Source organism: Pristiophorus japonicus, chromosome 9 (assembly GCF_044704955.1).
Source record: "Pristiophorus japonicus isolate sPriJap1 chromosome 9, sPriJap1.hap1, whole genome shotgun sequence".
Classification (NCBI taxonomy): Eukaryota; Metazoa; Chordata; class Chondrichthyes; family Pristiophoridae; genus Pristiophorus; species Pristiophorus japonicus.
The window spans coordinates 166,751,494-166,774,787 of NC_091985.1; the positions used below are offsets into that span (position 1 = coordinate 166,751,494).

The window sequence follows — 23,294 nt, forward strand, 5'->3', positions numbered from 1 at the left end:
TGTGCACAAATCGCTAAAGGTGGCAGGGCAGATTGAGAAAGCGGTTAAAAAGAAGCATACAGGATCCTGGACTTCATAAATAGAGGCATAGATTACAAAAGCAAGGAAGTTATGATGAATCTTTATAAAACACTGGTTCGGCCTCGACTGGAGTATTGTGTCCAATTCTGGGCACCGCACTTTAGGAAGGATGTGAAGGCCTTAGAGAGGGTGCAGAAAAGATTTACAAGAATGGTTCCAGGGATGAGGGACTTCAGTTCCATGGATAGACTGGAGAAGCTGGGATTGTTTTCCTTGGAGCAGAGAAGGTTAAGAGGAGATTTGATCGAGGTGTTCAAAATCACGAGGGGTCTGTACAGAGTAGACAGAGAGAAAATGTTCCCATTGGCAGAAGGGTTGAGAACCAGAGGTCACAAATTTAAGGTGATTGGCAGAAGAACCAAAGGCGACATCAGGAAAAACTATTTTACGCAGGGAGTGGTTAGGATCTGGAATGCGCTGCCTGAAAAGGTGGTGGAGGCAGACTCAATGATGGCTTTCAAACGGGAATCGAATAAGTACCTGAAGGAAAAAAAAAATGCAGGGTTATGGGGAAAGGACAGGGGAGTGGGATTAGCTGAAGTGCTCTTGCAGAGAGCCGACACGGGCTCGATGGGCTGAATGGCCTCCTCCTGTGGTGTAACCATTCTATGATCGTTCCTAGTGTGGAGCCAAAAACTCCACAGTACTCTAACTGTAGTCTTACTAAGGTGTTATGCTGTTGATAATTATAGTAACATGCTATGTTGGTATTGTATAAATGATAAAAATAAAATATGATTTATAAACAGAATTACTTTTCATTTTCAGTACTTGCCTTTCATCGAATGAACTGACCGCATTTGTAAGACACTTGGAGAATCAATGTTGAGCTGAAAACAATTTTCTTTTAAACTTTATTTTTGTGAATTAAGTTTTCATCAGGGTGATGGGTGTTGGTGCTGGGGAATGCGATACTTTCCATTGCAGATCCTCATTACAGCATCAAATGCTCCTGGTCAGGAATAACACTGGTGCAGAGTAAAGCTCCCTCTACTCTGCTCCACAAAGAACCCCGCCCCAACCTCAGAACACAACCTTCCACTGAAATCAATATGAAATGTTTCCATTTCCCACATCATCTATCATGTGATCTACCACAGTGAAATTGCCAACTTAGTGCCAGTTGTGTGTTGTGGCCCAATGGCAACGAGGAACTGCATTGAGACAGTTCAAATTTATGTCACTTAGGATATGTCACTCAAGCTTAGGATAAAAACTTTCAGCCGATCAACATGGGCCTGATTTGAACCTAGGTCCTACTCATCTATCACCCCTGTCCTCACCAATCTCCAGTGTCTCCTAATCCTCCCCAGTGCATGGATTTCAAAATCCTCATCCTCTTCTATAAATCTCGTCTTAGATTTGCCCCATCTTACCTCTGCAACTTTCTCCAGCCCTTTGTTCCAGTGTGCATCCTCCACCCTGCAGAATCTAGTTTTGTGTGAACAACACGTCCCATTAGTGGCAGAGACTAGTCATCACGCCCCAGCGCTCAAGATCTGCTGTTCTAAAAGCCCATTATCTTTTCCCATCCACCTCCACTTTCAAAAGCTTCCTCTTAACCTTGCCTCATCTCCCCCAACTCTCCACCCAAAATCATGTTCAGTGTCTGATCCCAATTTGTAAAGCAATAAAGTATTAGCACAAGTAGATGTTGCAATGAATTTGGATCTCCAGGGTAACAAATATTCCAATGTATTATCTATGCATCTTTCAATTTAAAATGAGCCTATAGTTTCTTATCCACATTTGTGCAATAAAAGTAGTTTGTAATAACCATTTGCGGTTTGATCTATGCATTTTTCAGCCGTATATGGCCGGCTCTGAGGCCTTCGGCAATGCCAATGATGCTGTAAATGGTCGAGATGATGCACGAGAGCACATGGGATGACTTGCTTTTCACCCTCCTGTCCCATCTCTGCTTTTTTTGGTGAGTTGGTGCAATTTTTTGTTGCTCACAGTGCAGGGGGGGGTGGGGTGTTAAGTCTTCTGGAAATGGAATATACATCTTGCTTACATTGCGAGCATCAAGCGCGCCTGCGTCAAACATAGATGCAGGGCAGACAGGGTCAACAATATGTTTCAACCCCAGCCATAGAAGTGCATCCCATATCACAGTGGCCCGCCAATTCTAACAACCATTCTTTTAACCTCTCAAAGTGACTGCCAGTATGAAAACAGTCAACAACAAATTCTGAACTTGTAATAAAAAACAGAACGAGAAGACTTAGATACCTGGAACATGCCTATTTACAGCACACCCTTAAAGTGAACAAATATTTCACATGTTGTGCTCCTGTAACCATCAACGGGCTAATAGATGTAACTTTAAAGCAAATGTTTACATTACATCGATCAAATCCTACCTGGGATATGAATACTGGGGCACGAATTGAAGTACTCGGTGAACAGCTTTGCATTCAGAGTTGCGCTCATCAGGACAATGTGCAGATCGTGCCGAGACATTATCAGATCCTTCAGCACCAACAGCAAGAAGTCACTGTGTCAATAAATCCAATGCAGATTCAAGTTCAGATTCAAATACGTATGTATATATAAATGTATATTGTGCACACAAAAATTGAACAGTGATAGTTGACTTTGAAAACAGCAGAACATAAATGTGTGAATAATTGACATAATAGCCAATTCTCTCTGCAGTCATGGAGAGTCCATCTTCTTAGCCCCTTAACAAGTGCTATAATCTAGTGCCGAAAAGAGAGATTGCTATTTCAATCACTTTACAGTTACTTCAATAGTCTATAGATAACAAGACATGCTGATGAATTATGAAAGCATTTTGCAGGTCAGTATTTGAGAATATCTTTTCATATCTCTCTTTCTCATATGTTCCTATTTTGTGACATAACGATAGCATATACAGTAATAGACATAAGAAATACGATATACATCCATGTTACTCTGTGCTATTTCTAAAAAAGCACTTAACTATAAAATGTAGTAATATTGTGAACAGGAAGAGGCCATTCAACCCCTCGGGTCTGTTTCACCATTCAGTTAGAATATGGCTGATCTGTACTTTAACTCCATTTACCTGCCTTTGTTCAATATCCCTCGATACCGTTACCTAAAAAAATATCGACTGATCTCAGTTATGAAAGCTCCAATTATCCCAGAGGGAGGGGGGGGGGGGGGGAGGGGCGGCGGGAAGAGAGAGAGTTCCAAATTTCTACACCCTTTTGTGAAAATATGCTTCCTGATTTCCCCTCTGAAGGGCTGGCTCTAATTCTAAGACCCTGTCCCCTTTGTTCTCAATTTCCCCACCAGAGGAAATCGTTTCTCCCTATCTACCCCATCAAATCCTTTTAACATTTTAAGCACCTTGATCAGATCACACATCAATCTCCTATACTAAGGGGAATACAGGCCATGTTTATGCAAACTGTCATCATAATTTAACCCTCTAAGCCACGGTATCATTCGACACACCTTCCAAAACCAATATAACCTTCCTGAGGTGCAGTGCCCAAAACTGAACGCAGTACTTCAGATCAGGCCTGGCCAAGGCTCCATAGTATAAATTATCCAAGTATAAATATAAAGGCATATTAAATTCTATCTGAACATTAAAAAAATGTATCTGAATACATGTAGTTTAGTTGGTGGAAACAAGGATGGCCGAACATGCTTTTTATCTCTACCCTGTGGAAATATTGAAAAGAAATACAGAGATTGTGTGTCATTGGGTTCAGCCTGAATAACAGCCAGGGAGAGATGCGACCATAGGCAAGGGTGCAGAGTTTGTGGCAGGAGCCAAATAGGATAGCTTTGATCTGGTTAATGTTAAGTTGGAGAAAGTTCTTCTTGCTTAACAACTTGATGCAGAGGTGGAGCTGGGTGTCATTACCATACATACGCCATGCGAAGGTCAATAAGGAACACTCCTGAGGTGACTGCATGAGGGGGCAGGCGAATGCAGCGTTACTGGCTGTGTTGGGACAGGTAGGAGTGGAACCAAGTAAGGATCATGCTACGGAGATAGACAACAGAGGAGAGGCCATAAAGGAGCATGGCGTGGTCGACTGTGTCAAGACCATTGAACAATTGCATAGGATAGGAGGGAGAGGTGCATTAAGGTCAACGTGGTAACTTAAAGGATGTCTCTAAGTCAACCAGCTTTCAAAAGCTCTTCATGGTTGATCACTGGAAGATTCTGTCAAAGCAGAGCACTACCTCACCTGTGGGAATTAACAGGGTTCAGCCCAATCTCCAAACATGAAGTGACATTAACAGCTTCCATGAACAAGCTCACAGAGGAAGTGAAGAAAAAATAGAAAATAGAAAACCAAGCACTAGGATTTATTTCTCGAGGTATAGAATTGAAAAGTACAGATGTTGTGCTAAACCTGTATTGAACCTTGGTTAGACCACACCGTGCAGTTCTGGTCGCCAGATTATAAACAGGGTAGAGAGGCACTGGAGACAGTGCAGAGAAGATTTACAAGGATGATACCAGAAATGCGAGGGTATACCTATCAGGAAAGGATGAACAGGCTGGGTCTCTTTTCTCTTGAAAAGAGAAGGCTGAGGAGTGACCTAATAGAGGACTTTAAAACGATGAAAGGTTTTGATAGAGTGGATACGAGAGAATGTTTCCACTTGTGGGGAAGAGCAAATCTAGAGGCCATCAATACAAGATAGTCACCAAGAAATCCAATAGGGAATTCAGAAGGAACTTCTTTGCCCAGAGAGTGGTGAGAATGTGGAACTCACTACCACAGGGAGTGGTTGAAGCGAATAGTAGAGATGCATTTAAGGGGGGCTAGACAAACATATGGGGGAGTAGGGAATAGAGTTATGCTGATAGATTTAGATGAGGAAAGATGGGAGGAGGCTCGAGTGGAGCATAAACACCGGTATGGACTGGCTGGGCCGAATAGTTTGGATCCAGTTGATAATGCACAAAAGTTTTTTTTATTGCCTCCACAGGGTGGAGATAAAGAGCTTTGTCATGAACCGATTTTCCTGTTCTTTTGTGAATAGGATCATTTCATCTAAAGCATAAAAAACAATCAATATTTTGGCAATTTCACCTCTTTATTCTGCCACTCCCAACTGCATCCATTACACAGTTAGCTCCAAAATAATGTTCCCAGTTGATCCAAGATTGCTGTCACTCGTTCTGGTTTTGGTTCCTTGGGGGAAATGGGGTGGGGGGTGGGGGGGAGGTATGAGCTGGGGGATGTGTCCATCCTTCATTCTGCACCCAACATTCTAGCTAAGGTCAGGAGCTTTCCATTTTCCTGGGAAACACATACGTGAATGTCAGGAAAGCTAGAGGGAGAATAACCAAGGTTGTTATACACAAGTCATTATTGCAAGGAGCCTGATGAAAGAGCCAATGGCCTTGTACTGTATCACCATCCCTGTAGCTGTGTCCCAATGACCCTTTCCAGCTAGAGATACTAAAGGAGGCATTACAAGGCAATTCAGGTAGAAACCTCCTCCTTGATGGGCAGTGGAGTAATGTGAACCATATGCTACATTTATCTGTCTGAATTGTCCCAATGAGTTAATCTGATCAATTATGAGACCTTGCCCTTGAAGCATTCTGCTCCAATGTATCAAATTACTGTCCTACGCACAAAAACTTTCAAAGATTAAAATCAAGTTGTTTCCTTAGCGTCTAACTGAATCACTGCAGTTAGCAGTGGCTTCGACACTGGCACCACTGGAGTATCACAGGATGATTCCCCACACTGTCAGCTCCCAACCTTACAGCCAGAGCAGGTAGTAACCGGGCAATGAGAGACATTCTCCGACAGAGAACAAAGAAAAGTGTAGAGAGTCTATGAAGTAGAATTGTCGGGGCTCTGATTCCAGGACTTCAGCCTCTCTTCTCACACTGACCGGAAAGTGCATGACACAGGATGGGGAAAAAACTGAAGAGAAATCACCAAAAAAACAGGGTAGCATATGGGTTCAATCACTGGGTTCCTGTTCATACTTGTACTGCTGCAGCAAGGTATGGACGCGGATCAGGATCTTCTCCCAAGAGAGAAGGTAAAACTGGAAGGTAAAAGCTCCGGGTGCTTTTACACCAGGTCACATGGTCCTCCTGCCACTGTCATACTGGACCCAGAACCACATCGTTGAACAGTACTGGGACATCTGGGAGCTACTGCAACAGACGCAGGTCATGGAGAACTGGGAGGAAGCAGGTTGCTCAGGCTGAGAGGCAGCCACGCGGTGGGGAAGGTGGGGGCTCCTTTGAAGCCTGGGTCTGCCACAACTGCTGGGGTTAGAAGAAAACAGGAACAGCAGAGTTTGGGGCCAGGACTAGAGTTGAGGGGGGGGGGGTTGGGGGGCGCCTGGGGCTGCCGCTGGAGAGAAGGAGGAGCAGTCAAACTGGATCCTGAGTCCTTTGACCGTTGCTGGTTGGGAATGATAACGCGATGGCCCAGGTGAGGGTTGCCACTGGGGATGGGGAGGCTTGGGTCTGGAGCTGGGAAGCCAAGACTGGCGCTGCCACTGGGGTTAGGAGGGAGCAGGGACAGGACAGCCTTAGGACAAGACAAGAGTGGGGAGGCAGAGTCTAGGACTCTTACTGGGGATTGGGAGAAGCACCGGCAAAGCAGGAGGAAACTCATACAATGAGAAGGCTGGGTGGGAAGAGGCCTGATGCAAGTGAATCCCTGCTGCCATCTCCCACTTACCATGGCACAGATGGCCCTTCACTGAGGCTACCTAGACAGGAGAGAGGCTGGGGATGGGTGGGCAAGGAGAGATGCTACAGATAGCTATGCATTTTAGGGCCAAGGACTGGAGATGGGCTGGAAGCAGGGGGTTTGGAATGGTAACCATGTAACCCAGGATACAATGACAATCATATGATTACACTAGACTAAAGAAATGTCTGAAAACCTTGGATGTGGGTGGATGGTTGAGAAATGAAATATAGATATTAGCTGTTTTGGTCTATAAACGGTTGTTATTTTGGAGAGAGTTTGGTAGCGTAGCATCAGACTATGTTAAAATGTTGTTCGAATTATACAGTATTTACTGCTCAGAAACAGGCCATTCAGCCCAACTGGTCCATGCCGGCGTTTGTGCTCCACAAGAGCCTCTTCCCACCCCTTTTCATATTACCTTAATAGTATGTCCTTCTATTCCTTTCTCCCTCATGTGCATATCCAATTTCCCCTTAAAAGTATCTACACTATTCGCCTCGACTACTCCCTGTGGTAGCGATTTCCACATTCTCACTACTCTGGGTAAAGTTTCTCCTGAATTCCTTATTGGATTTATTGGCAATTGTCTTGCATCTATGGCCCCTAGTTTTGGTTTCTCCCACAAGTAGAAACATCTTCTCTACATCTTGTTGCCTGGACTGGAGAATTTTGGCTATGAGGAAAGATTGGATAGGCTGGGGTCGTTTTCTTTGGAACAGAGGAGGCTGAGGGGAGACCTTACTGAGGTGTATAAAATTATAAGAGGCCTGGTTAGAGTGGATAGGAAGGGCCTATTTCCCTTGGCAGAGGGATCAATAACCAGGGGCATAGATTTATAGTAATTGGGGGGAGGTTTAGAGGAGATTTGAGGGAAAATGTATTCACCCAGAGGGTGGAGGGGGTCTGGAACTCACTGCCTGAAAGGGTGGTAGAGGCAGAAACCCTCACCACATTTAAAAAGTACTTGGACGCGCACTTGAAGTGCCGTAACCTACAAGGCTACGGACCAAGAGCTGGAAAGTGGGATTAGGCTGGAGAGCTCTTTGGTGGCCGGCGCGGACATGATGAGCCGAAATGGCCTCCTTCTGTGCTGTAAACTTCTATGATTCTATGGTCTAAGCCTCTAAGCTCTCGGTTTGTCGCCATCTGTTGCAACTGTTCTCGTCGCTCCTTATTCTACCATCACTACTATGGTCAAGACTCCTCTGAACTTCCCTCTCCTGTTCTTGCTAAATTCCAAATATGTTCTCCTGCACATTCTTGCTCCTCCCTACATCACCACTGTCTTGAAATCAAGACTCATTTCCGTTGCACTTTAATCTTTCCCAGGACTTCAAACTGGAACCCCTCACCTTCTCTCAGTCTATCCTTCTTCCCACAAGCACTGTTGTTTTAAAACCACTGCTGAATGATCTCCTTTTCTACTTTGGTGAGTTCCTCCACTAATACTGTACTGAAACCAACAATGAGCTGGTCGGAGGTGAAAAACAGAATTACCTTTCCTCTGTTCTTTCGTGAACTTCATCTACAATAACATGGGACACGCCTTGGAGATCTGGGTCTGCCTCCAGTCGTCTGAGTAGCACTCCTGTAGTGCAGTAAAGCAACCTGGTCGAGGAGGACTGAAAATATAATCACATTAAATTAGTTTGGAAGATACACCAGGCTTATTCAGGATCAAAGAGTAGAAATCCCGAGTATATAGACATTTAAAAACACAAATTCAAAGGAATGAGGGAATAACTAGAAGAAATTAACTGGGAAATATTGGTGACAAGCATTTCCATTGAGGAAAAATAGAACACTTTGAAAACAATAATGGTGATTATGCAGAATTAGTACGTACCCAAGCAAAATAAACATCAATTCAATAAGCAATCTCCAAAATGGGCGAATAGGGAATTTACAATGGGAATAGAGAAACAAAAACAGGCAAAAAGGATGGAGCAAGGAGTACAAGCATTTACTAAAAGAGATTGAAAAGGATCTTAGGAGTGCAAAGAGAACACTAGAGATGAAATAAGTAAGGGTATGAAGAGGGAAATGAATTAATTCTTTAAAAACATTGCGCCATTTTGAAACTAAGCTAAACTTATTCTAAAATGGAACCTTGTTGGCAAAGTGTGGGAACATTCCTAGGAGAAGCAAAAAGTTCTAGTTCTCAGACCAAAAAGACTTGGGGGGCAAAGTGAAGAGAGATAACATAGAAACTGCATGAACAAGATATGGGTAGAATAAAAATGAAAACTATATCAATTGTCTGGAATGATCATTTAAGGCATATGGAAGCCAGACTGGAGGAAGCGCTGTCAATCATCATATATTAATTGTAACTTGCATAATTATGTAATGACCTGATCTGAAATTGTATAAAGGAAGATGCCTCCAGCCACTTCTTTGAGTGTTCCTTATGGAAGAGCTCCCCTGCTAGCTTGTAATTAATAAAACTGCATTTACTTTAAGGTTAACGGATTCCGAGTGGCAGTTTGAAGTTAACCCTTACAGGGTATTAAGTATAGTATTAAAAGGCTCCTCTGTAATCACAACAGTAAAAGAAAGGCTTGTATTTATATAGCGCCTTTCACGACCTCAGGATGTCCCAAAGCGCTTTACAGCCAGTTAGAAAGGAAATTAGAACTCAAAGATAGAAGAAGCAATGAAGATACAAGTGGCAATGAAGATGAAGCACAATATAAAATAGCTGAACTATTAAGTGGATGTTTTCCAAAACCATTCACTAGATACTAGACTACTAACTTGCTGCAATTTCTGTACTAAACCCAGGAGTCGAGAGGGTTTTTTTGAAGTTAGAGGCAGTTCAGCAAATTTAAGACTAGCACAGTCCTTGGGCCAGAAAGAAAGACAGACTTGCATTTATATAGCATCTTTCATGACCACCAGACATCTCAAAGCACTTTACAGCTAATCAAGTACTTTTGGGGTGTAGTTACTGTTGTAATGTGGGAGAGAAGGTATGTACAGAGGAAGCGGCAGCAAGCAGGGAAGAAACTAGCAGGCACTGGCTACAGTTACCGACAAATGGCTCAACGCTATTCACACTTTGCAGGACTAGTGAAAGAATAAATTTATTACTTATATTTTTAAAAGAATTTAAAAATTGCCCAAGATAGTTACCTGCTGAGTAGGCCATCATCAATAAATGGTAAAATAATGAAATCTATTTTCAGGGGCAGGCTGGAGGAATATCTTTATTGCAATAATGTAACAAAAAAACAGCTTTAAATGGAGACGATCCTGTCTGACAAACCTCTTTGACTTCTTTGAAGACATTACAGATAAAGTAGACACTGGTACTCCCTATAATATATTTTAGACTTTCGCAAAACTTTTGTTCAAAGTTCCACATGAGAGACTTCTAGCTAAAATAAAACCCACAGGAATCCAGGAAAGAATTGTTGAAATGGTTAAGAAACTGGCTAAAGTAAACAGAAAGTACTCATAAAGGGCTCAATTTTCCCCAGTGATTTGCACCGTTTTTTTAGCACGTGACGCTTTTTTTAGCCTAAGCTAAAAAAATATAAGTTTCCCCGATTAATGTGCGCCAGCGTAACTCAGTTAGTTATGATATTTTTAGGTTAGTTTTTTTTGTGCCACTCGCACCAATTCTGGCCAGAAAAGCAAGTTTGGCCAGCTCCGATTTACCCCAATTCTTCTTAGGACGGCATATGTGGCCTCTGTGGGAAAACCCTTCTGGTGAGCTAAGACAATCGGCGCAGGTAAGTAAATCAGTGCAGCAGATGCCCGGACAGCAGCAGCAGAGAGGTGAGAGAGAGGGGGAGGAAGCCTTTCGCGCATAGTTAGGTGCGGGGACCGGGAAGGGAGGGTGGGGAGGCCGTTCGACCGGGGATAGGTGCAGGGACCGGTGTCGGGAGGCCATTCGGCCAGGGATAGGTGCAGGGACCGGCATTGGGAGGCTGTTCGACCTGGGATAGGAGCGGGGACCGGGAGGGAGGAGGCCATTTGGCCAGGAATAGATGCACGGACTGCAACCGGCATCAGTGGGGGGGGGGGGGGGGGGGGGGGCAAACGTGGGATAGACTTTTGTCATTACATTTTAATAATGTAATGGAGGTAAGTTGCTGTAATGTTTAATGTGCTGGGTAAGTTGCTGCAATGTTTAATGTGCTGGGTAAGTTGCTGTAATGTTTATTGTGCTGGGTAAGTTGCTGTAATGTTTATTGTGCTGGGTAAGTTGCTGTAATGTTTAATGTGCTGGGTAAGTTGCTGTAATGTTTATTGTGCTGGGTAAGTTGCTGTAATGTTTATTGTGCTGGGTAAGTTGCTGTAATGTTTATTGTGCTGGGTAAGTTGCTGTAATGTTTATTGTGCTGGGTAAGTTGCTGTAATGTGCTTGAGCAGGTTGCTGTGAGCTGGCTAGATGTTTCACTTTCCAGCCTCAGTCCGCATTGTGTCCCTAGTTACCGTGGCAATCCATGTTTTTGGCGCAGATCTTGGGCTCCACCCCCAAAACTAGACGACAGGCTAGGCGGTGGCAAAATGAAGAATTCAAACGGGGAAACTTGGATGATTTTTTTTTGGAGTACCTGGGACGTAACTCTTCAAAAAACAGCTTTGGGGAAAATTGAGCCCATGATGTGTAATGTCAGAAGTGAAAAGCAAATTTGGAACACGTATAGCAGTAAATAGCTTTTTTATTCAAAGATTGATAAATGTCTGGAATAGTCAGCCAACTAAGACTAACAGATGTAAAATAGTTGGGGTTACTCAAAGTACAATTAGATAGTGTGCTGAGAGAGTTCATGTACAAGAGGGACACACTTCAATTGGGTAGATGACCATTTACCATGTTTTAAGACTCGGTGGTACAACAATTACTGTAATATGGAGAACTCCAAGAATATACATATTAATCCACACCAAACAGATTGAAAAAATAATAGAATGGCAAATAATCAATGTTTGTTAGCACCAGAGTAATTTGCATAAATATGGAACAGTTTACGAATAGTTTGTACTAACATTCCTGGCAATATGAATTATATGAGTGCTTTATCAAAAATAGTATGCAAGGCACAGACTGATAAGACATGAGCGTGAGCAACTGATCTCCCACACACTGAAGGTGCCAATCGGAAGGAGCGAGGAGAAATCAGAAATGGCGTCAGTCCTAGTCCAATCTCATAGATCTCTCAGGGAACAGGTCCATCACCTGCCCCCTCAGTCACAGGGGTTGCATGGAGATCAAGAAGGGTAGTGGAAGTCTGGCTTTTACTAACACGTACACAATTATAGGTTTAGCAAATTCCTTGATCATAGGCAAGTCTGTCAGGTCAGAAACATTAATCGAGTCTGTGACAATTTAGTGCATCCCAATACGATCTGAATCATTGATTCTGTATGTACCTTTAATGCAGGATATATCTTTAAATATTAATTTGTTCAAACACTGTATCTACACTTCACACTAAAAATGCAGCCTGGCTTAGTAGCTCTCCAGCTCGGAGTGCTGAACAACCATCTAAAAGATCTAAGTATTTCCGTACATTTTTTCACCATCAAATACAAAATATGGCAAAACATTAAGCGGTGCAGGAATAATTTCTACAGCACAGTCAACATTTACAAGACATGGCAGTTGTACAAAATACTGGAATCATTATCGAAGTCACATCAAACTCAACATCGAACTCTCCTCCCAACAAACTTACCAAAAGGAGCTATGAGGAGGAGAGGTGCACAGAACTATCGTTGTCTTTAGACACGTGGATTGGAGTACGTCAGTGGGGAGGGGACGAGAGAAACTAGGCAGATGAGACAGCAAGAGAGGCGCCTGGTAGAATGCAAGGAAACGGGGAGGGTGTTGGCTAAAATCAGACAGATCACCGGGGAGCACAAGTCTGAAATTGAGCCGACACTGAGACTCGCCTGAATTGACTGAACGTTTGACCAACTCCCAGCTGGGTGGTGACACAAGGCGTTGTGCAATTATGCGGAAGACACACTGGCCAGAAGGCGAATGCCTCCTGTTTGTCAGTGAGCAGCAGTGCCCAGTCTAGAAAAGATCACGAGCCACAATGCCACCTAGCCAAAGAAAAACGTGAAAGAATCGGCATTTAACCTGCGCACCGCACATTAAGAGCTAACTGATATTCTTGCAACAAAATTCTAAAAATACATGGGATGGTATAGAAAATATGACTTATTTGGTAAATATATACTAACCTTCATACTTTCAAGTCTAATTTGGTATCCTACACTTCCTCCGAGCCTCTCGGTCCGTTCTTTGGCTACACGCTCAGCTACAGAAATGGCAGAGATCCTTCGAGGCTGAGTACAGATGATATTTGCAACTGCCCCAGGAGGACCATTGAGAGAGTCATCCAGGATAAACTGAGGAATCTGAGTCGTCTTTCCACACCTGAGGAATTTCACAAAAAAATTGTCTGTCAAACTTACCAATACAAATAAATCCCCTCCTTTTTATACTTGAACAACGGAATAAGGGTTTAAGAAACTGGGAACCATTAATCCATTGCTTGAAGGAATATCTGAGGTAAAATATTCTAACATCTACATTTTTGAGAATTTTTGGGCAAATACCACTCTGTCAAAAAGCAAAAGTAGTTTTCTAACTCCGGATAATTCATTATTATCTAATATCTAATATTTCAATATTCAGCCTCAGCTCCAACATTCCCCATTGCTTAACTAAAAGCAGAGAGCACTGGGGAAGGGAATTAGTAACAGAGGCTGACTCCTGAAACATAAATACAGGATGCAGATGTTTTGCTATAAACACTTGGTGATGACGCCATTATCTGATCTATTCTCAAGTACTCCTTTAATGTTGCATTGGCCCACAGTTGCATGCAGTTAATATTTTCCCTGCCATCTAGTTAGGAACTAAAACTGGGCACCATCTCTCATTAAGATTTTTTTTAAAATTAATTTCTTTGGATATGGGCATCACTAGCAAGGCCAGCATTTATCATCCATCCCTAGTTGTCCTCGATAAGGTGGTGGTGAGCCCACTTCTTGACCTGCTGCAGTCCGTGTGGTGAACAGTGCCATTAGGATTTTGACCCAGCGACGATGAAAGAACGGCGATATATGTCCCAAGTCAGGATGGTGTGTGTGACCTGGATGGGATCTTGGAGGTGGTGGTGTTCCCATGCACCTATTGCCCATGTCCTTCTAGGTGCTAGAGGTCACGGGTTTGGGAGGTGCTGGGAAGAAGCCTTGGCGAGTTGCTGCAGAGCATCCTGTGGATAGTACACACTGCAGCCACGGTACACTGGGTGGAGGGAGTGGATGTTTAAAGTGGTGGATGAGTTACCGATCAAGCGGGCTGCTTTGTCCTAGATGGTGGTGAGCTTCTTCAGAATTGCTGTAGCTGCACTCATCCAGACAAGTCGAACATATTCAATCACACTATGAAATATTTAAGGTATGTTCAAGTTTTTCCAGTAGAGCTCAATTTAAATCACACCCTTTTGTGCGGTCAAATTATGGACCTCCAGGCTATGATCTGCATAACATAAAACGTACAGCACAGAATGCTTCACACGAGCCTACTGCTATAGCCAATGGACAATATTACTATTCCTACTCAGCATTTTCTGGCGGTTCAATTACTGAAACACTCAAATCATTAAGCGTATTAATTTGCCAGCAGTAGCACTTTCTGTCGACTCCAATGCCTACTTCTCCTGAACTTACCCTGTCATTCCACTCACTACCAGCACCTGGGCCTTGTCCAGCAAATCCAAGATTGTGCCTCTTTCATGAAACGCTGGGAGTTTCTTCCTCTCCTGCAACATTGACTGGTAGCGCCTGGAAGACTGAAATAACAACATCTTTCAGAGAAAAAAAGACATGACTTGGGACTCAAGGAGAACAGACATCTGCCTCAGGCAACTTATCTTAATGATGATACGTAGAAATACATAGAAGTTATAACACAGAAATGGACCATTCAACTCAACCAGTCCGTGTGGTGCTTTCCCTCTAAGGGAGCAATTTGTTCTAATAACATTGAGCCACCCTGTTCCCATATCCCTTCAACCCCTTTTCCTTCATCCAACTGTCCAATCGAATCCTGAAAGTTGACACAGTTTCTGCCTCAACCACTAACCCTAGACGTGAATTCCACAGCCTCACAACTCTCGGTCTGAAGACGTTTCTCCAGCCCCTTGGTCCAATTCTCCTCTCTTCAATCTTGCATTGATGGCACCTCGTTCTCCACCCCTGAACTACCGGAAAAACTCTACTTCGATCTAGGCCGCGACTGTTACCAACGAACTGAAAGCTGCGATCTGCGCTTCCGGTTCGTTATGGGAGCAGGCTCGTTAGAGAAGCGGGGAAGGGAGCAGGCTGGATAGCAAAAGCTGGGAAGGGAGCAGGCTCATTTTTTTAAAAAAAAAGCAGAAACATCATGCTTCCGGTCGCTGGAGCTTTCAGATTAATGCACAATATACTTCTGTGCAGCTTCCAGTTGTTGGCAGCAGTCGCTCCATTTATCCTTAGCCCCCTCCCATTTCTCATCCAATTGCTGGGCCTTGGCGCCATCACCCGAACAGGTTCCACATGTACGCTAAACACACACAACTCTACATCACTACCACCTCTCTCGAACCCTCCACTGTCTCTGATGTGTCACGCGGTTCGTCCAACATTCAGTATTGGATGAGCAGAAATTTCTTTCAATTGAATATCGGGAAGACCAAAGCCATTGTCTTCGGTGCCCGCAAAAATCTCCATTCACTAACCACCGATTCCATCCCGCTCCCTTGCCACTGCCCTTGGTTGAACCAGACCGTTCACAAACTGGGCGTCCTATTTGACCCTGGACTGAGCTTCCAAGATCCATATCCTCTACATCACCGCCTACTTCTACCTTGGTAATATCGCCCATCTCCACCCCTGCCTCAGCTCATAGATCATGAATCTTTCAGCACAGGAAGCCATTTAGCCTGTCATGCCTGTGCCGGCTCTTTGAAAGAGCTATCCAATTTAGTCCTACACCCCAGCCTTTTCCCCCATAACCCTGCACATCCTCTTCAAGTACATATCCAATTGCCTTCTAAAAGTTCCTAGAGAATCTGATGCCACCACCGTTTCAGGTGGTGCTGTCTAGATCTTCCATATTGCATAGAATATACGGCACAGAAAAAGGTCATTCGGCCCAACCAGTCCATGCCGCCGTTTATGTTCCACTCGAGCCTCCTCCCGTCTTTCCTCATCTAACGCGGTCAGTATAACTCTCTATTCCCTTCTCCTCCATATGCTTATCTAGTTTCTCCTTAAATGCATCTATACTATTCGCCTCAACAACTCCCTGTGGTAACTTAACAAACCTCTGAAGAAATTTCTCCTCCCCCCATTTCCCATCTAGTTTTTTTGCCAATTATTTTAAATCTAGGACCTCTGGTTACTAACCCACTTGCCAGAGAAAACAATTTCTCCCTACTTGCTCTATCAAAACCCCTCATAAATTTTGAATACCTTTATTAGGTCTCCCCTTAATCTTCTTTGCTCTAAGGAGAATAATCCCAGCTTCTCCAGCCTCTCCACATAACTGAACTCCCACATCCCTGGTATCATACTGGTAAGCCTCCTCTGTACCCTCTCCAGGGCCTGGACATCCTTCTTAAAAGTCTGGTGCCCAGAATTGTATACAATACTCCAGCTGATGCCTAACCAGTGCTTTGTAAAGTTCAGCAAGACTTCATTTTTCTTGCATTCAATGCCCCTATTTACAAAGACAAGTATCCCATATGCTTTCCTAATTGCTGTATCAACTTGCCCTGCCACCTTCAAAGTTTTTGAATATGCACCCCCAGGAATCTCTGTTCTTGCATTCCTCCCCCACCTCTCACAGTAGTACCATTTAGATTATACTGCCTCTCCATTTTATTTCTCCCAAAGTGCATCATTTCACACTAATCCGCATTAAATAGCACCTGCCACGTGTGTGTCCTTTTCACCAGTCTGTCTGTGTCCTCCTCAAGTCTGCAACTATCCTGTTCACTATTTACTATGTTTTGCATCGTCTGCAAACTTTGAAATTGTACTTCCTATACCCAAGTTCACGGTGTTAATATACATCAAAAACAGCGGAGGTCCTAATATCAACCACTGGGGGAGTCCTCTGCATACTTCCCTTTGGTCAGATAAACATCCGTTCATCACTACCCTCTGCCTCGTATCCCTGATCCAATTTTGCATCTAAGTTCCCACCGTCCCATTAATACCACGTGCTTCTATTTTCCAAATAAGTCTATTATGCGGAACTTTATCAAATGCCTTTTGGAAGTCCATATATACAACATCGGCTGCACAATCTTCATCAAACTTCTCTGTTACTTCATCAAAGAACTCACTAAGGTTAGTCAGATGTTATATTTAATTCACAAGTCCATGCTGGCTGTCCATTATAACCCATGTTTCTCCAAGTGAGAATTAATTTTGTCATCTGTTGCAAAAACGCTCATTCATGCCTTTGTTACATCCGGACTCGACTATTCCAATGCTCTCCTGGCCAGCCTCCCACCTTGCACCCACCGTAAATTTGAACTAATCAAAAATTCTGCTGCCCATATCCTAAAGCATCACCCATCACCCCTTGCTTGCGCTGAGTTACATTGGCTCCTGATCCAGCAATGCATCGATTTTAAAATTCTCATCCTTGTTTTCAAACCTGCTCTACCATGACATCGCCCCTCCCTATCTCTATAACCTCCTCCAGCCCTACAAACTTGCACGAACTCTGCACTCCTCCAATTCTGGCCTCTTGCGCATCCTCGATTTTCATCGCTCCACCAGCCTTCAGCTGCCTGGGCCCTAAGCTCTGGAATTCCCTCCCTAAACCTCAAAACCTCTTACTTCTCTCTCCTCTTCCAAGACGCTCCTTACAACCTCTCTCTTTGCTCTTTGACCCTCCTAACATGGCTCGGTGTCAAATTCTGTTTGAAAACGCTCCTGTGAAGCGCCTTCGGATGTTTTAATACACTGATGCCGTTATAGTTGAAAGAAGTCCTAATTTTTCAGAATAGGAACAGAAGTAGGCCATTTAGCCCGTCGAGTCTGTTCCGCCATTTAATGAGATCACGGCTGATCTGTGACCCAACTCCATATACCCGCCTCTGCCGCATATCCCTTAATATCTTTGGTTAACAAAATCTAACAATAACATATTTAAAATTAATTGATCTCGCATCAATAGCCATTTGCGGAAGAGTTTTCCAAACTCCTACCACCCTTTGTGGGTAGAATTGTTGCCTAATTTCTCTCTTGAAAGGTCTGCCTCTTTAGACCTTTCCCCCTAGTCCTAGACTCGCCAACCGGCACAGAAGATATTTTAATGATCTCTCTTCCCCTCTTTCCTCCTCCCTCCCCCCCGAAGTCTTTGGATCTCCACCGTTTTAAAGCTTTTCCATGTCTTTCTTTGTATTTCCTCATACCATGATATCAGACGCCTTAACTTTCAACTGTAAATTATTGATATAATTTTAAAAAGTCATCTCACAACAGGATCTTCCATCTAACTGGAACCCTGCGTTTCTAAAGGACAGATCTTTGCTGAGCAGAAAGTACTCCGCAACAAAATTCACCGTACGAATGTTCAGTGCTTAACACTTGGGGAAACAGTAAAAAACATGTCTCTATTAACCATCATATACCATACACACCGCCCCCCCACCCACCCCCCAACCTTGAATAAAATTGGAGCATGTATGAAGTTACCCATTTGGCTTGAAATTGTTTACAAAGTTTTTGGTTTTCCTTAAATACGTTCTCCACTTTCCAGTCAAACTTCTTCAACTGCCTCTTCTTCAGATGTACGTAACTCTCAGTTTCCATAACCACGGCCTCAGGCTCTTCCTCCTGCAAGTCGTCATCTTCCTCCTCCTCCCGAGCATCGTCTTTCACTGCAACTACAACACATCAACCATGTTGGCTATGAAATGACAGACAATGGCTGATATACGACGAAAACCATACCAAAACCAAGTGTCAGCCCTGGCTCAGTGGGTAGCACCCTCGCTTCGGAGTCAGAGGGCTGTGGGTTCAAGTCCCACACCAGAGACTTGAGCGGTCAAGCCCAGTCCGGTGCTGAGGGAGTGCTGCCCTGCCGGATGAGATGTTAAACTGAGGCCCCCGTCTGCCCTCTCAGGTGGGCATAAAAGATCCCATGGCCTTATCCAAAGATGACATGGGGAGCTGTCCCCGGTGTCGTTACCAACATTTCTCCCTCAACCAACATCACTAAAACAGATGATCTAGTCATTTATTTCATTGTTGTTTGTGGGAGCTTGCTGTGCACAGGTTGGCTGCTGCGTTTCCTTTATTACAACAGTGACTGCGCTTCAAAAGTACTTCATTGGGTCGTCCTGAGGTTGTGAAAGGCGCTATGTAAATGCAAGTCATTCTTTTTTATTATTATTACCTAAAATAAAATGTGAATAGGCCCACCTAGCATCTCCCCACCCTCCCACAATTAGATCCAGGTACAAGATCTGCTCCCTTCGGTTGTGCTCACAAATCTGTAAACCTCAGCTCCCTGGAATGTTCCCATTTAAAAAAAAAATGCTTCAACTAAATCTACATTCACTGCCGTTAAGTACCTGGTTATTCCATGGGTTAACTCCTCCAAGACTCAAGTAGTTACTCCATAAAACTCAGACTTATTTTTGCTCCAGAGCAAGCTCTTTCAGGTACAAAGGGTACCACACCAAGGGTCCGAAATTATCCTCAGCAAGAAATTGGGGAGTGCACTTTGAATTAGCCGGAAAGTTACCACCCGGCAGGAATCGGAGGGAAGAGCAGGAAAATGTGGCTCTTTTGCTCTGAAACCGCCTCTCAGTGCAATATCGGGGCAGGAAAGGGTCAGTGTCCATCACCACCGCGCTGACCATGCCAGTGGATGTGGTGTATTTGGACTTCCAGAAGGCATTTGACAAGGTGCCACATAAAAGGTTATTGCACAAGATAAAAGTTCACGGGGTTGGGGGTAATATATTAGCATGGATAGAGGATTGGTTAACTAACAGAGAGTAGAGAGTCGGGATTAATGGTTCATTCTTTGGTTGGCAACCAGTAACTAGTGGGGTGCCGCAGGGATCGGTGCTGGGACCCCAACTATTTACAATCTATATTAACGACTTGGAAGAAGGGACTGAGTGTAACGTCAAGTTTGCTGACGCTACAAGGATGGGAGGAAAAGCAATGTGTGATGAGGACACAAAAAATCTGCAAGAGGACATAGACAGGCTCAGTGAGTGGGCAACAATTTGGCAGATGGAGTATAATGTCGGAAAGTGTGACGTCATGCACTTTGGCAGAAATAAAAATCAAAGAGCAAGTTATTATTTATATGGAGAATGATTGCAAAGTGCCGCAGTACAGCAGGACCTGGGGGTACTTGTGCATGAAACACAAAAGGATAGTATGCAGGTACAGCAAGTGATCAGGAAGGCCAATGGTATCTTGGCCTTTATTGCAAAGGGGATGGAGTATAAAAGCAGGGAAGTCTTGCTACAGCTATACAGGGTATTGGTGAGGCCACACCTGGAATACTGCGTGCAGTTTTGGTTTCCATATTTACGAAAGGATATACTTGCTTTGGAAGCAGTTCAGAAAAGGTTCACAAGGTTGATTCCGGGGATGAGGGGGTTGACTTATGAGGAAATATTGAGTAGGTTGGGCCTCTACTCATTGGAATTCAGAAGAATGAGAGGTGATCTTATCGAAACGTATAAGATTATGAAGAGGCTTGACAAGGTGGATGTGGAGAGGATGTTTCCACTGATGGGGGAGACTAGAACTAGGGGGCATGATCTTAGAATAAGGGGCCGCCCATTTAAAACTGAGATGAGGAGAAATTTCTTCTCTCAGGAGGGTTGTAAATCTGTGGAATTCGCTGCCTCAGAGAGCTGTGAAAGCTGGGACATTGAATAAATTTAAGACAGAAATAGACAGTTTCTTAAACGATAAGAGGTTATGGGGAGCGGGCAGGGAAGTGGAGCTGAGTCCATGATCAGATCAGCCATGAATGGCAGAGCAGGCTCGAGAGGCCGTATGGCCTACTCCTGTTTCTATTTCTTATGTTCTTATGATGTCAACGAGGCCTAGTGAGGCCTCCATGGAGCCCACTGGGCCACCAGGGAGGGGTTTGCCCAGGCCAGCGGCCAAAGAGGGGGTGCCAGGCTGCCAGTCCGGTCGAACCAGTGGCCTCCATTGTCAGGTCGACTCAGGAGTCGTCCCGACAATTAAAACAAAATGGCTGCCGCGGCAGTGCCCCTTCCCCTTTAAGGGCGGCGGCACCGCCCAGCCACTGGCAGCTTCCTGCCTTGCGAAGCCGTCAGGGGCACCGACCGGCAGCGGCCGTGCTCCTGCGGGGCAATTTCCCGCACAGGGTGCAAAAGGGGTCGCCCCCGGGCATGGCGGAAACACAGGGCGCGGCGGAAACTCCAGCCCAGGGGCGATTGCAGATGGGTCGGAAAGACCGTATGCCTCTCAGAGGCGATAACAGGCCTTTTTCTGAAGGGCAGTTTCCCCCCCAAATCTCAAGGGCCCCTGGTTTACATCGTACCTGCAAGCTGCCGATCGAGCGGAGAGTTGCGATATTGTTCACCGTTAGTTTGTTCAGTCGAGACAGAGAGCAGAACAGGAGGCATGCTGTATTTATGGGTGGTTTCAAGGAGTAGTTCGCTCATTTTCACTTCATCTTCCAGGCACATGATCAAAGTGTGGACCACTGGTTCATTTGTTTCTGCTGCTAACAAGGCCTCTCCGTAGAGATGTTCGGCTATATGCAAACGGCAAGCTTGAGGCAGACTGTCATTGATAGAAGAAAAGGCTAAAAGTGGGACTTGGTATGGATATTTATTATCAGGTGGAAAACGGATCTCGAGTGTGTACAGCAGTGCATTGCGGTCACAACGCAAATGACTGTCCTCTTTCCTGTCTTCCTTTGAAGGAAGCTCATGTCTTAACTTGCATCTTGACCCAAAGTGGCAACTGCCCTTGAGGTAATATTGACAAACGCCTTTCAAAGATTTTGTTGCCGAGTCTTTCATCTCACACCTTCCCGATATATCAAGCTTCTGCGTCAGAAACCCGAGTGGCAGTTCAATGCTCCAGACCCGGTTTCGAATCCTTTCGGAGAATTTGTCCTCGTATATGGAGCTGAGAGCAAGTGCTTCTTCTTGCCTCCGCTCCTCACACTCCTCCATGCTGATGTTACCAGATTTGGGAGAGGCCTTGATCGCATCTCTGGAATTTTCCATGAAGCACTGTTGCAACAGATGTTCCAAAGATGATCCTACATCCCCATCAAACATTTTGAGTGCCAATATGCAATGATCTGCATGAAAACCATACCTGAAGTAGAAATATGTATGTTATTTTTGCATACCATCACGATTCACCAACTGAATTCAATGTAATATGTAAAATTCCTCTACGACACAATGCAACATTAACCATAGATATAGGCAATAGTTATCCTTCTCAAGTGCAATCGGAATAACAGATTATGGGCTGTTTACCTTCCATGGGTAAGTTGCGATGGCAAACGTACAGAGAAATTGAGCTAAAACTATTTATATAACAGTTAACTTTAAACTTATCTCCAAATGACCTAGAACTATTTACAGCTTCTACAAACCTGTAGGTTGTTCAAAACTTGTGCCATTTACAAACAAAGACACATTTCTGACACATAGACCTACTGACAAACAATAAGATTTGAAGAGGGCGGGAAAAGTACAGGGTAAACTTTGCACAGGGACTCGCTCCCACTCCCACTCCCGTTCCCATTCCCTTCAATGCATGAGGGACACACCAGTGTATGCCACCACTTCTACTTCACACAAAAGGCAACACATGGAGTGCATGCATTTTTTATTCTATTCCACATTTAAAAATAAACAGGATGTGTTCAAACTGCACAGCATTTTGTGATTTTGGCCAAACTAGGGAGAAGGCACGGCTTATTAACTGGACTCGGTCCCAAAACATTGTGTAGTGCACTAATCAATCTAATCTGATACCTCTGCCAGGAAGGGACTAACTGTTTGATATGCAAGCAAAACAGGATAAGTTATCAATAAGAATTAGATAAAAGTATAGATTTGCATTTTATTTTCTTAATAAGGGAATTGCACGTTGGAGTTGAACTAACAATTATAATTGGGGTAAGTATGAGGCCTGAAATAATGTAGAGACGGGTATATTCAAAAAGGAGTTAGATGTAGTCCTTACTACTGGGGGAATCAAGGGGTATGGCGAGAAAGCAGGAATGGGGTACTGAAGTTGCATGTTCAGCCATGAACTCATTGAATGGCCAACTCCTGCACCTATTTTCTATGTTTCTATGTTTCTCCTTCTCCGTAGCCATAGAAACTGAGTTATCAGTAAATCCACTATCTAGACACCAGGAGGATAAATTTTCAGTGTCCTTATTTATTGAATGCATACTTCATCTGCATCATAATATGGTCATCCAAAAGGAACCCATTTTGTCTGGGGAAGGTC

The 23,294-nt window shown here is 44.0% G+C and overlaps 1 protein-coding gene across 2 annotated transcripts in view; it reads right to left on the reverse strand.

Moving 5' to 3' along the window:
• The window catches only part of dhx57 (DEAH (Asp-Glu-Ala-Asp/His) box polypeptide 57), a 96,214-nt gene that overhangs the window by 53,138 nt on the left and 19,782 nt on the right, over nt 1–23,294 (reverse strand). For both annotated transcript variants that reach the window (XM_070890076.1, XM_070890075.1), the window contains 6 exons: nt 21,349–22,139; nt 18,501–18,691; nt 14,475–14,596; nt 12,978–13,173; nt 8,271–8,395; nt 2,448–2,581 (listed from right to left, as the gene is read on the reverse strand). In XM_070890076.1, coding sequence (XP_070746177.1) covers nt 2,448–2,581; nt 8,271–8,395; nt 12,978–13,173; nt 14,475–14,596; nt 18,501–18,691; nt 21,349–22,139 — 1,559 coding nt within the window. The remainder of the gene's footprint in view (nt 1–2,447; nt 2,582–8,270; nt 8,396–12,977; nt 13,174–14,474; nt 14,597–18,500; nt 18,692–21,348; nt 22,140–23,294) is intronic.